The 15,196-nt window shown below is 40.6% G+C and overlaps 1 protein-coding gene across 2 annotated transcripts in view; it reads left to right on the top strand.

The window, feature by feature from the left end:
- Window positions 1–15,196, top strand: part of ptprub (protein tyrosine phosphatase receptor type Ub) — a 191,727-nt gene that overhangs the window by 94,816 nt on the left and 81,715 nt on the right. For both annotated transcript variants that reach the window (XM_030749001.1, XM_030749002.1), the window contains exons 3-4: window positions 3,343–3,614; window positions 11,308–11,389. In XM_030749001.1, coding sequence (XP_030604861.1) covers window positions 3,343–3,614; window positions 11,308–11,389 — 354 coding nt within the window. The remainder of the gene's footprint in view (window positions 1–3,342; window positions 3,615–11,307; window positions 11,390–15,196) is intronic.

Here is a 15,196-nt window from a genome sequence, read left to right as displayed (position 1 = left end):
CAACAGAAAGGTGTTAATAATGCCTATATATAAAACAAGAGGCACAGTGAGGACAGTATGGCCTCAGCACCTCAGCCCTTTTCTGGTATTTTATGAGTCCCTCGTGGGCCTGGAGGGTGCGAGAGAGGAGACGGATTCTGAAGGATCTAATTAAGCAAAGCGAAATGAGAGTGCCGAGATGCCGCGCACAGGACAGGACACAAATCAGGAGGTGTTGACAGTGGGCTGCAGAGCAATGCGGTTTTTACAGCAAAGGCCGCGAGTATAGCTTTCACGTAATGGCCAGCCATACTGCTCCTCGATTTAACGTTGTTTTTTTTATGGCTGGGGGTTAAGGGTTGTGAATCTCAATCTCATTATGTAGAACATCAGCTTGTAAATTTAGGCGTTTTGTCTTATTTGTACTCAAAGAGCTAATTAGTGTTTTGTCAGTGGCTGGGCTGTGCTTGTGAAGAAGCAGATCACTCCATCAGGTGCCTGTTTGGCACTTTGGGGGGGGGGCTTCTGTATTCATAATTCGCAGTACTTCTGTAGTTATGGTGCTTTGGTTATATTTTGCACAGAATGCATTTTCTGAGAAAAGTTTCCTATTTCAGAGGTGCAAACTGAGTGGGATGTTAAGAATTTTTTCCTCTGTCTGGCTATGCACCGTTCACATGCTATTACATCTGAGTGGAGAATAAATGTCTTCTGGACACCTGGCGCCAAGGCTGTGACTGTCTGCTCTCTCAGGCTCATTTCTGACTGAGAACAGAAAGACCTTGGAGTACAAAGACAACAGGCTTGATTATGTGAGTACACAGGAAGGTCTCCAAACATTGTTGTGCTAATCACGTTAGCGGGCACAGACTCAAGGCGGGACAGATGCGAGGCAAAGGGCAATGGGGTTATGTTATCCTGATTAGAGGAGGCTTTGGGGGGTTTGTGAATCTCGTTTATACCTCGGCATCACCTTGGTGAAGAGGGAAGAGGGAAACTGGCCATCAGCTCATTCTCTCACTCAGTTTGCCATTTTTTTCTCACTCGGTCCCCTCGTCTGTCTCCAGTATTCACTGCTGCCGTAGCCAGAACTGAATGTGTCTCTGCATTCAAAGCGCACATTTAATTTTTTTTTTCCTTTTGTCAACCACCTACACACATAGCAGTGACTTGCTGGATAATACTTTCATTTTTCTTCTTTCTGATTCACCCTGTGAAAGTGGTTAAAAAAAGATTTGTTCCTTGTCTGATATGTTTGCCTTGGTTCACATGACTCTGCTTCCCCAAAATGCCTCAGTGATTCATTTGCAAACCTCAACCACTTAAATTAGATGAACAAGTCTGTTCTATGAACATGTTCACAGTATAAGCACAGATGTAACTAATTTATTCTCTTTTTTCAAATTCCTCCTGTTATACACTTGTATAGTACTGTGCAAAAGTCTTGAGCCACCCCTCATTTCTTTATATTTCACTTCGAAGGAGCCAGACTTTATTGTCATTTTTCAAGTGGTCTTGAGCATTAGCTCTCCAGGCTTTCTGAAGGTCTTTCAAAGGTTTTCTTTGGAAATTGGCTGCTTTTTTGTCATTCGCATTTTCAATCTATGTTCCTGACCATGACTCACTGAAACATAAAAAAAGCTCAAGGAATCGACCACTATTGTGTCTACATATACTGTAACAGAAAGCTTAGCAATGAACCAATGTTAAATGGTATCTTCAGGCACTATGTTACTAGCAGCCTGTCACAAAAACACGGGCCTAAAAACTATCTACAGCAGATGAACAGTATCTGAAAGTCATGTCATCAAGAAATAGGAAAAATCCAGCAAACCTGAGTGTTAACTGATCACTGAAACCTCATCGGAAATGGTTTCAGTGAAAGGGTGACTGACAGAAGACATGCAAGGAAACAGGGGAGAAAAGGTTGAGTGAGGTATGCCAAATTACACAAAAACTGCACTGAACTACACTGAAAATCAGTGGCAACAGGTCTTATTGAGCGATGAATCCAAAAGTTTTGCTTCAAATCATCATCAGTATGTATGAAGGAGGTCTGGAGAGAGGTACAGCAGTGAGTGTCTACAGCCATCTGTAAAAACATAGTTTGTCATAGTTTGGAGCTGCATTTCAGCCAGTGGTGTTGGAGATCTTGTCAAAATTGATGGAATTATGAACAGGGTAAAGTACAGTCAGATTTTTATTCACCATGCAGTACAATCTGATCGGCAACAGCTTCATTTTATTAGCATGACAGTGATTCCAAACACACTGCCAATGCAGTAAAAACAAGCAATGGACCGCTATCAGTCAAGCTTTGGTCTCCCCAGAGCTCAGAACTCAACATTAGTGAAGCAGTGTGGGATCATCTTGATAGTGAATGGAACAAAAGGCAGCCAACATCCAAAGAAAGTACCGTAGGATTTCGATCCACCATGCAATACCATCTTTCAGCGTGACAATGAAACACACTGCCAAAACAGTGTAATCAGACAAACACACAGTGGAACAGTATCAGTCATCTACTGACCTTTATTGAACCCTTGAATGTCCTTCAGGAATTATTCCCAAAGACTACTTAAAGAAATACAAGAAAGCTGCCTATGAGAGTTCAGACTGTCCTGAAGAGTAAAGATGGTCAAAACCAATACTGACTTTCACACTTGTTAGAATTGCATTATATTCTGCATTTAAATGTGTGTCTATAAGTTTCTACAAATTGTTTCACCTATTTCCCATTTTTGTCACAACATATAAAGAAATGAGGGGTGTCTCAAGACTTTTGCACAGTACCGTAGATTGTATATTTTCCCATTATGCATTATTAATTTTTTTTCAGCATATATAAATAAACTCATACCATGGTTTCCAATATTGCCTGTTGTTTTTAAAGACATCAACCCAGTCAAATTGTAAAATACATGAATGAAAAATACATGAATGTCCAAAAAGTTATTACAGCCTCAGGAAACACGGGCATAGAAGATAGCACGAGTGTCTGTTTGGTTGACTTCATTTTCCAATTTAAAATGAATAAACACCTCGGGCATTTTAGAGACTTGTTAACTTTTTAAAAATGCACGCTTCACTGCCACAACTTGTAAATGATGTCTGTTTCTGACGCGTGTGAGACAGTCGGTGCACAGGGACACAATGATTTAAAATAAACTATTACATTGTTTTCAGGCTTAAACCAGGCAATACAGAACAGCTGACATCACACTGACTCCACAGTGAATGACCCTGACTCTTAAAATGTGTTACACATGTATTGTCAGCAATGTTCTCAAATGATAAATTATTATAATGACACACAAAATTTGCATACAACAAATGACTGTTGCATTCTGTCCTGTGTTTCAGGCTCCTATATGCTGGTGAACTCCTCCCAGCATGCCGTGGGTCATCGTGCTCAGCTGCTGCTGCAGACACTGAGTGAAAACGACACGCACTGTGTCCAGTTCAGCTACTTCCTGTATAGCCGTGATGGCCACAGTCCCGGGGCCCTACGGGCATACGTGAGAGTCAACGGCGGTCCACTTGGCAGTCCTGTGTGGAACACATCGGGGACTCATGGCAAACAGTGGCATCAGGTCGAGCTTGCTGTCAGCACCTTCTGGCCTAATGAATACCAGGTACGCACGCAGACAATCTTGCCTCGAGATTTCTTATTTACATGTGATGATGAAAGTGATGCTTTAAATTCTTCATTAGGTTCTCTTGTTTTGATTTTGGATGTCTGATGTGTTAATGAAAACAGCCATGTGCTGCTGCTACAGGAGTTATTTTTATGATGAAGATATATACAGACCCATTGACCGACATCTTGTAGAGCTGAAAAATGTTACACAGTAAGGCTCCGTTGATCACTACTCATTTTAGCCTCGAGGTGAAGTTAATTACTTGCATTTGCAACTTAATTAGCACTGATTCCCTTGTGGATGCATCCAATGCTACTGCATAAAGCACCTAAGTAGATCTCACAAGGGAATGCCTGGTGGAGGTTTCACCCTGCTAGGCTTGTTTTTCTGTACTTTAAGTTGACTCTAACAATTTGCATGGCATGCCATTGTGTGCATACAGCACACAGACAGTGACTGGCATGCACTGAGTGTGCCTGAAGTGCTGTGGTCTGCACATGGCACAGTCAGGTGAGCGTGAGTGTTATCCGTCTATTAATCCAATTTCTTCTTTCTGCAAACTCTGCGGAGCTGTCAAAAAGCAATTAAGTTGAGTAGTGTGCATTTTATCAAGAACTGTCAATCCTGCTGACTTAATTAAATTCTATTCAGCCCTGCAAGATGTGACCTTCACTATGTAAATAATAGTCCTTAGTATTGTTCAAGCCTGGGGCTAGATGCAGGATGATGCTTTTCTCTCAGCATCATGTGATCTGAAAAATAAGGTAAACAATGTTAGGTTAATAGGATCAAACAGATGTATATATTGTACAGAATAGAATTACGCTCAGGGACACCTTACTCATAGTAGAAAATAATATTATTTCAAGCATACTTTAGAGAGCTACTTCTATAATATTTACACAGGAAAGTTTTTTGACCTAAGAAAAAACTTTTCTGTGTAAGGGAAGGGGGATTATTTTCTTTTTCTCAAAGAGAAACAAACTACTATAGAGAAACCCACTGAGTTAGTGACGCTACCATCTGTAACTATATTTCTGGATGTCAAGTCAGTAGCTACAAATCACTAACTGTACACGAGGACAGCAAGCTGCACTAATCAGTGCCAAATCCAGTCACACAATCTCTTGAGCTTTGGCCCCATAAACAGGCTAGCAATGGATGCCTGCCAGTGAAACTGCTCATCAGTGACAAATAACGAGGTCCGCACTGTCAGATTCTTTTCTTTTCTTGGCATTTTCAGTTTGAATCTATGATTTCACTATACCCTTATTAAATACATTAAGTAGGGGTTGTTCTTATTCTGAACGCTCAACAGTGAGTGAGCTGGAAATGGTAGAGAGTTCGGATAAAAGGCTTTTCTCGGCTGTCGGATACACCGAGACCTGAGCTGCGATCTCTGTGCTATAAAACAGATTCACTAATCACTGTTTCGCTCTATCATAACATCAGCACAGATAAGTCCTAAATAAAATAGTAAAATGTACCATTGAATTTGCTTTTTGACCAACACTGGTTTACTCCTTTCTCTCTCTCAGAGGAGCTGTGTACTTTCTCGTCTCACAGTCTCGTTAGCATCCCAGTAAACAGTGATGGCTCATAGGTGAGTCAGAATTATGCTGCGGCTGCCAATGAGAGGCTCCAGATAGGAGAAGGAGGTTTATAATGGGCTTATAAGGAGGAGGAGTAGATGGCTCTGAAGACAGGACAAACAGTACAAGAGGAGAAGAAGAAGATGGGCCTTACACTTAAATTAGAATTGACAGTAGTGCCTTTTAATAGAACAGCTTAAACTGCTAATGGCCTGGCTTTCATCTGAAGTTGGGGAAGAGGGGTGGGGGTACACGGTGTTCAGATTGATTGGATTAAATTTGCTGATATTTGGGATTTGATCACTAGCTATTGGCACCATTAGAGAAACTATTTCAGCTTGTAGGGAATTAAAGCAATGCAGCTTTCTCTCTCTCTTTTTTTTTTTTTCTTTTACTTTCATCTCACATTTCACTTTAACTCAGCTGACCTCATACTGCTTCTGAATACAAAGGAAACAAAACAAACTGCCCCCACAAAGTCACATATGCCACGGCTTACATTGCTAATCCCTCAGCAGTCAAAAACCTCATCACTGTGGAATGACAGAGGGTCTTGTCTTGCAACACGTCACTGCTCTCTGTTACACAGACAGAACAGAGAGGAGGGTAAGTGGGGAGGTGTAAAAGCTGGATGTTTTCTTTAATAGCATCTAATAGTGCTAGCCATCCTCTATTGTTAAGCAGCAACAAAAAGCAGTGGGGAAAAGATAGTTTTGCATTAAAAAAAAAAGGAGAACAGCAGTTTGCAATGGCACAGCATTCACTTTAAAATTATTTATCTCTGTAGCAGCAGCAGCTTTCTGTGACTTTAAATGGTGAAGGTCTTTGTTTATATTAGCTTCATAGCATGTGTAATACTTCCACTTTGGATTTTAAGTGATAGGCAGGCTGATTTACACTGTCATTAAAAGTGGAAAAGCACTCTTTTGAAGCAGTGGTGGATAATAGGCCCTTCTTATCATTGTCTGTGACTAAAATAAATCCCAGGAGAACGCACACGCTTTTGGAGACAGTTTTTAAATCCGCAGGTTCTTCTGCCTTATTAGATTTCAGGACATATTGGAGGACCCAGTTCCTTGCCTACAGCACGGGCATACCAAATGTCAGCCTTTGACACTGCACAGATACAGATGTGAGATTTACACTTGAGCCTTTCCTATTTTGGGGCGGAATGAAATACCTTGTTTAGGGCACGCACTCAGTCTGTGTTTATGTCTTGAAAATGTCATTGTGGAATGTAATTAAGAGGAGTCTGACAAATTCTCTGATAATCACCAAAACTAAGGGGATTAATATGCTGAAAACCACAATCACTCCAATCTTATTTGTTCGCTTTCCTGGTGATTTGAAAAATTATTTTCTTGATTGTATGCAGCGCGCGTGTTTGAGGATTTTATCACTAATGAAAGACTTTCGTTTTTTTTTTTTTTCCCTCCTAAACATGTCTACGTTGGTAGTTATTTCACTACAAATCGTGATTTAACTTTTTATTTTCTGATCAGGTTGCCCTTTATGTTAATGTCAGGGGTGACAGGAGTTACACCCACATCTCTTCTTCCTATCGGAGTTATGAAATTGGGATTTGGAGTGCAATGGATTTCGGGAAGGAAAATGGAAAGGAGTAAGATCACCTTGAGATGTCTCGATTGAAAAGGTCGTGTGCGTGTGTGATCTGCTGTACATTGCCATATTTCTCTCTGCCTCATATCTGTAGGAGTGTTTGCAATACCTGGAGAATCTTGTTATCAAATATTAAAGATGTTATCCAGCCCCCAAAGACTGCTAACTAGAGCCAGAGACACGCACCTCTGCACTGAAGTCACCCAGTGCCCTCACGCCCAGCCAAACATCTTCTTTCTTCTCATTTCTTCTTCTTGTTCAAAATGTCAGACTTGCTTTTCTCATGTTTCCCCATGTGTTGATATTTCAGACATCATATTTTACTTCTTTCTTTTCTTTTACCTGTTTTAAAGCTTTAAGGATATTATGATTTCTATGAAATGTTAATTGTACATTGTAGGGATGACACCATGCCAAACATTCCCACATGATTGTCGTGCCCAAAAGAATTTATGATAGTTTTATTTATCTCTATATATGTGTGATATCTGTAGAAACTTTTGAGATAGAGTTGTTTTGTTTATTGTGCGTTTTACCTCTTTTTTTAATTTAGAATGTTTTTACAGAACGTTTTTACAGCACTCTGAGCAGTTCATGTGAAGACTTCCCTTTGATTCAGCAGCGTGTAGAACCATCTTTAGCAGGAATAAATTGAAGTACTCATTTTCTGTATGAGTTTATCAGTCTCTCACACCGTTGTGGAGGAATTTTGGCTCTTTCTTCACAGTGTTGCTTCAGTTCATTGAGGTTTGCAGGCACTCGTTTATTCATAGCTCTCTTTGGGTCCCATCACAGCGTTTCAGTCAGGTTGAGGTCTGAACTTTCAGCTGTTCTGTTGTAGATTTGCTGCTGTGCCTGGAATCATTGTCCTGTTGCGTGACTGAGTTTCAGCCACAGCTTAGCTGTCAGACAGATGGCCTCATATTTGACTCTACAAGACTTTGGTATACAGAAGAGTTCATGGTCGACTCAGTGACTGCAAGATGCCCAGGGCCTGTGTCTGAACACAAGCCCAAATCAGCCCTCCACAACAATGCTTGACAGTATGAGGTGTTTGTGCTAATATGCACTAACTAACATGGCCAAAGAGCTGCACTTTGTTCTGGTCTGTCTAAAGGACATTGCTCCAGAAGTCTTGTGGTTTGTTCAGATGGAACTTTGCAAACCTAAGCCGTGCTGCCATGATCTTCTTAGAGAGAAGAGGCTTTCTCCTGCCAGTCCTTCAAAACAAGCCGTACTTGTTCAGTCTTTTTCTTATTGTACTACCATGAACTTTAACATGCTAAGAGTCTGAGATGTAGCTCTTGTTTTTTCGTTTTTTTTTTTTTTTTTTTGCAGTTTCTCTGAGCATTGCACAGTCTGACCTTGAGGTGAATTTGCTGGGATGTTCACTCCTGGGAAGATTGGCTACTGTCTTGAATATTTTCCACTTGTGAATAATCTTGTGAATGATGGACTTCAGATTGTTTGGAAATGCCCTTATAACCCTTCCCAGATTGATGGGCAGCAACAGCTGCTTCTCTAAGCTTTCCTCCTGTGTTAACACACAGCTGAATGCTCCAGACCAGCAAACTGACAACACTTCTGCTACTATTTATTTATTTATTTAAATTATGTCTCGAGAGTTAAAACTTTAGAATTGAAAGAGGGTGTACTTTCTTTTTCACTTGACTGTTTTTCATGCCGTCTCCCATGATGTCATCTCGTTTACTTATTAAACCAATTCCAGTTGAAAAGGAAAAAGATAGCATGTGTTAAACACATCAAAGACTTGTAAATGAGAATCGGCATGACTCCCCTTTGTCTGATAATATCTCCTATTTTCCTCGCAATAGCCTGCTGAGAGTCCTCAAGCTGAGCCCATGGCTATATAATTTTTTTTTCTTTTTTAATACTGTACAGAGCGAATTGAGATTCTTGACATTGAAATCATATCTGCAGACACTGGCTGCTATCCTTTGGCATGTCCTACCCAATCAGATTTATTTCAGCATGCAACCGTTTGTCAGTGAATTTTTTGAGGAGTTATTTATTAAATGCATGACTGTGTCTAATGGTGAGTGAAAGCCCAGTGTGTCTAATTGTGTCTCATGACTGGAGAAAAGCAGTGGGTAGTTTATAGGGCCAAATAAATTGTCTCTAGATTTCTATCCATTATAACTGTTTCTAAAAGCCAATATTACAGGGTAATGTAATATGTTCTCATAATGTGCATTTTATATCAGCCATAAATCACTGCAGTGTCACGTTTTAATTTTTTTTTTTTTTTTATCTTTAGAAGATGATGCCTGCATTTTTATCCTGTATAAGTAAAGCAGCAGCTCATTATAATAAAGAATAGGCACATGGAAAGTTTCATTGGGAAAGTGGCTTTCAATAAAAATCTGCAGAGGTTGTTTATTAAAACAAATGCTCTGACACTCTCCCCCTTAAAAAGCCGCTTTCCTAATGGCTAAGAAGTTCGAGGATTAACCAGCAATCAATCTCCTCAGTGCTTTAGCTCAGCAGAGAGTAATAACACCTTAATTAGACTTCCAAGACATTTTTCCCTCTGCCTTGTATACCATTAAGCCTAATCAGTGTTTCTGGCTAATTTTGATGTTAGTCTAATGGCATGGCCACGTGTGTTTACACAGCTAATTGAGGTCAACATACTGAAGTATATTATGGTTTCATTATAGCAGTTATAGTTTTTTTATGTTAAGTAGGGGCTTGTAAGGAGTTAAGGAAGGAAGACATGAGAGAAAAATGAAAGGAATAAAGACAGACAGTGAAAAATGGAAAGAGAGTGAAAATCAAATAAAAGAGGAGGATGCTGCTTTTAAGAGAATTGACAACCTGAAGAAGGGGGAAAATAGAAATGATGAAAACAGGAAATGTTAATATTGCTTTTGAAGAGTGGTGCCATCTTCCAGCTCAGGTTCTGGCAAAGTGTGGGAACAAACAGGAAAATTGACTCTGACAGAAGGAGATTAGCCTCAGTGCTCCTCTGTGAGTAGAGCAGCCAGCTGTGGACAGAGCAGGGTCAGTCTCCAAGTCCAGGAGACCCAGCAGCCAGGACCTTTCCTCCTGCTTTCCCTTTCACCTCTCCTCTTCTCTCCACTTCACTTCTCCTTCTGCAAGCTTCAAGCCTCCCCTCTGTGCATGCCTGGCTTCCTGTATAGCATTCTGTCTGAGTTTTTTTTTTTTTCCAACTGACCCCAATCTCCTCACATCCCATCACCATCTCTCTGTGAAGGTGCCTTTAGGGGTCATGCATGGCTGAGTTTGTTGTCACACCGGCTGGCGTCTTTCTTTCAAAGCTCAAGAAGGTGGACTATCTCTGTCCTGCTGACTGTGGAAGGCTGTAATTTGGGCCAGAGGTCCTGAAGATGCAATTGTGACTCTTAAATTAGGTGTTCAAACATAAGAGGATTGCGGTGGCAAAGATGATGTGGATGTCATAGTTCCTCTGGTGTGAATCAAAAAGTTTTGAAAAAAAAAAAGAAAAAGAAAAACATAACCAACTCTCAGGCTGAGGTTTTGCAAAGTATAATTTTGGTATTGGCAGAGAAGCATTCAGTTACAGTCATGTAACTGAAGCTTGGAGAAGAAAAAATAAAGGCAAAAAAACTCTCTGTTGTGGTGGATTTGCTGTTGAACTCTATGAGACATGTGCACGTGGGCATGTTTAGGATTATTTTAAGTCAAACTACTATCGTTACCATCAGGAATGCACTTCAGTGTTCATAAAACAAAAGCTCAAGTCACGGGACTCATGTATGATATTGGCACCTTGTATAGAAACAAGTAACCAGCTCTGGTTTAATTGGTATACAACACAAAGCTCCATTTTTACATGGTATTTCAATAATATTTCAGTGACACTGCCAAACACAGGAATCAGAGACTCAGTACAAATCAAAACCCAGTGATGGGAACCATGCTGTAATCATTTTGTCAGAGGATTATGAGAAACAATAACTCAAAGCTGGCCTTTGATCAAACATGTGGATTGGAGACTGTCCTTGGTGCTGCAAAAACAAACTTCACCCCTGCGTCTCATAACTCTCTCAGTGTTACTGGGCATGGTGATTTGATATTGATTAGGTTTCATGAGAGTCCACAGCTCATCCAGCTTATTGTTCCATAGGAGGCTGCGGAGGTTTGTCCTCCCCTCGAGTCTCGTGGCAGGTTGCATTATCAGCTACTGTGGTGATCCTGCATTTAGAATGGGACACAACAACAATGTATACCTCCTGATAAATCAATTATTTCCCTTGGCCCTGTGGACTGAGGTAAAACTTGCAGTGATGGGTTTGTTTGTAATTAATACGTCTGTCGCAGTAAAGGAACAAGTGCAGGAGAATTCACACAGCCCTCTACAGCTCTCACTCTTCAGCTTTGAGAGCATTAGGTTAATCACAAGTATATGCTTTAGCTGCTTTGGTAATGAATGAAATCCGCTCATCATTTATTAATGTTCACTTTTGCAGGTACTGATTGAGGCAACAGTTTCCAGGGAGCGGCGAGGCTACATTGCCATAGATGACATCATGGTGCTCAACTATCCTTGCTGTAAGTGCTCCTCCTGACAGTGGATTGCAATTACAGAAGATGCTGCAGGAAAGAGACATTTAGCAATTTTTTTTTTTTTTTTTTTTTTTGGAGGGGGGGGGGGTAGATTTTAAAGCAGCATAAATGGATGAGGGGGGAAGAGTAATGGCTGATTGACCTTTTGTATTAGTACTACAAGCTCTCCTGGGGCATACTGTGACAACGGCAGTGCTATTAAGACACTGTGACACCCAAATGCCAACACTCCCTTCCACCTGAGAACACACCTGTCGTTTTGCCTCTAGCAGTGCTTTGACAGGCAGATTTATTTGTTAATCAGTGTAATCTCGAATTCAGTCTCTGTGAAGGCTTTTGCATTTTCCTTCTCTTTGTCTTTATGGGAAGAGGCCACTTAGTACATAAAGGGGTTTTCTGCATTTAACTGCATTTCAAAGCTTAATGAAAAAGCTTCCTCTTCAGGGTTGTTTTTTTGTTTTTTTGTTATAACAAATGGCTCTCTGCTGCACAGGACTTTTTGTGTCAGTGGTGGAAAAGTTCGTTTCCAACCCTTGACAACATTGTGTAAAACAACAGTATATAAATAGTATATAAAAGATGGATATAGGCATCATCATACTGTTTTATAAACTCACTGGGGCTGTCACAATGTCAGGTTTTCGCTACACAGTTATGTTGACCAAACAAACTCCTGCTGATATCTCAGCAATTTCCCCAAAACTCCAGCAATAACAAGCCAACATTTTTCCAGGCGCTGGTAGAGTGTGTTATCTGTCTTCCAGTTCAACTTGATTTTGTGCAGCAGCTGTAGCCACACACTGTGGTCTGGCTTTGTAGTTCTTCTTCCTTCCTTCATATTACGGTTGGTGGCAATCAGTGTCGAGCTGCAGTGCTGCCACCTTCTATGTTTGTGTGTACACCAGATTACAGTTACTGGCACTGGATTATTTCCATCCATCCATCTTCTTCCACTTATCCAATTCAAGGTCATGGGGGGACGAGAGGCAGGGCATACCCTGGACAAGTTGAAGGCCCGTCGCAGGGCTAAGGCAGAGAGACAGACAATCATTCACACTTCTGTGTAATTTAGAGACTCACCAGTTAACCTAACACTACTAACTGCATGTCTGGAGTGTGGGAGGAAGACGGATTACCCAGTGAGAGCCCACGCAGACATGGGGAGAACATGCAAGCTCCACACAGAAAGGCCCCAGCCAGATGGTGGATTTGAACCCAGGACCCTCTTGCTGTGAGACAACAGTACGAACCACCACGCCACCGTGCTGCCACTTTGTTACTCGTAGCGTGTTACAAAAACACATAGTTTGTTCCCATTTCTTCAGTTGAATCTATGAAAAATGCCAAAAATAACACAGTATGACAGACACACATTATTATGGTATTTTTGTGCCAACAAGGTAATTCCAAAAGAGTTGTGACAGACCAAAAAACTATCTACAGCGGATGAACAGTATCTGAAAGTCATGTCCTTAAGAAATTGGAAACATCCAGCACAGAGCTGACACGGGACCTGAGAGATGCATCTGGCCCTTCAGTCGATCCATCAAATGTTCACTGAAGCTCATCAGAAATGGTCTCAGTAAAAGTGTCGCTGTCAAGAAGCCATTCTTAAGGAAGGGAAACAAGGAGAAAAGGCTGAGGTATGCCACATCACACAAGAACTGGACTGAAAATCAGTGGTAACAGGTCTGATGGAGTGATCAATCCAATTTTGAAATTTTTGCTCAACTCTACCAATATATAAAGGAACTATGGGTGGCTCAAGACTTTTGCACAGTGCTGTACAGTCTCTGTGTAAAATGTATTCACTAAAGCTCATGAGCTTAATACCTGGACAAAGTCTCTCCCTGTCGCTTACATACTCCCTGTACAGCGCCACTGCTGAACACAAGGCTCTTGTCAGCTCATAGCACATTTAACACCTGATCCACACTGCTTTCAAGTGACTTATATACCCGACACAAGCTTGAAGGATATTTTACTCTCATGGGGCTCTCTGTTTTATCCCTGTTTTTTTTTTTTTTTTTGCTTTTTTTTCTCTATTCAAGTTGAGTTGGACACCTCAGGGATTTCATGTTACACAGGATACCACCAGAAGTTCTATTAAGTGAACATTTGCCCGTAAGATTGCTTCATACCCATACTGTATGCATATCACCCAGTCAGACACCCTGTTACTTCCAGACATAGCAGATGGCAACTTCTGAATGCTCCCACTGTGGTCATTAAATAATTAAGACTCTCATCAAGACCTGAACATGCCTTATGATGTGGCACATAGCCAGCCTGCCTTACTTGGCAGCAAAGAGTGTGGAGGAAGAAAAGAAGGACTGAAAAGTCAATAAGTGTTGCATACAAGGAAACAAAAAAGTAACTCTAAACAACAAGTTCCTTTTTATGAATACTGGTTAAAGCATGGTTGACATTTTCCTTGTATTCTCCTGTGTCCTAATCTTTGACTCTGAAACCAGTGTTGCAGTCCAATAAAATATTTATCACGCTAAAGAGTCCCGAGGATAGGATCTGACACATTTAGCTGTATAACACTGCAGTTCTTTCCAAATGTAGGGCTTGTTCTTTTCTATTCACACTTATTTCAGTGTTTGTTTACTGTATATTTGGCTCATTGCATGAATTATGAATAAACCTTAGGAGGGAAAGTCACTCAAAGGAAACATGGCCACATGTGGGGTACAAATGCAAGCACTCTCCTTTACTTACTGTACACAAACAAGATGAAGAAATTGTCATCTTCCTCGCAGCTAGATGGGAACAGAGTCTTGTGCAAAACCAGGCAGGAGATGAGTGAGACGCAAACATTTGCTTCCCCCTGATGCTTCAGCTTCACAGCAGCTCCGCATTCTCTTCCTGTCAGTCATCCAGAGTGACACGTCAACTTTTGCTACCCCATCTCTCAGAGTTGGCAGGCAGTGCTGCCAGCATTTACCCAGTGATTTGGCTCTGCAGGGGTTTGGTACTCATTGCTCTATTGTTAATCATGGAGTTGGGTGAGAGGGCTACTCCCACACACTGACTCACTGGCAGCTCCGCACAGCTTGCTGGGACATTATTAGTCGAAATGTAGAGAGCTGATGCTCACTCTCTGGCTTTTCTTCCACAGATTCACTCCCACATTGTGCTTATCTATAGATTCCCTCTAATCTGATGTTGTTTGTAAGTTATTTTAGCGCTGGATTCTGAGCGATCCACTGCCCACATTTGCATTTACAGAATCTCCATCGTAACAAATTTATTAGACCATCTGTCATAAAAACCAGGACACTAATATTTTTAGAAATCTGTTAAAAGCCTCTTTAAAAAAAGACTGAATTCACGTTTTTGTACCCAAATTTGAGCCGGTACACTGGACTTCTCTTAATTAATCGAGCATAACGTTGAACCCCTAAACTAAATTTTCTGTTCAGGAATGCAAGTAAATATCTGTAATGCTTAATCAAAAATTAATAATGTGATTTACATTTTTTTCTGCTTTATTGTAAAACAGTAAATTTCATGGATAACAACAATAATTCTATTTTAGCATTAAATTTATAATTTTAATGAGCTCGTGGATGAACTATTACAGAAACATTTTGGGGCACCTGTGGCATGAACATTACATTGGGTGGTGGTCTAAAAAATTTGTTGAGCACTGTATTAGTATGAATTCATTTTTATTCCACTTCTTATTTTAACTTTTTTTAATGCAGGTTTGACTAAATCTCGGCTGTGGAGAATCTGAAAATGAAAATCAATTGTCCAATAAAGCCAGTTTTGGCCAGCTGTATC

Source organism: Archocentrus centrarchus, chromosome 16 (genome assembly GCF_007364275.1).
Source record: "Archocentrus centrarchus isolate MPI-CPG fArcCen1 chromosome 16, fArcCen1, whole genome shotgun sequence".
In the NCBI taxonomy this organism is placed as follows: domain Eukaryota; kingdom Metazoa; phylum Chordata; class Actinopteri; order Cichliformes; family Cichlidae; genus Archocentrus; species Archocentrus centrarchus.
The sequence above is the reverse complement of the archived record's forward strand: the minus strand, read 5'-3'. Positions and strand labels throughout refer to the sequence as shown.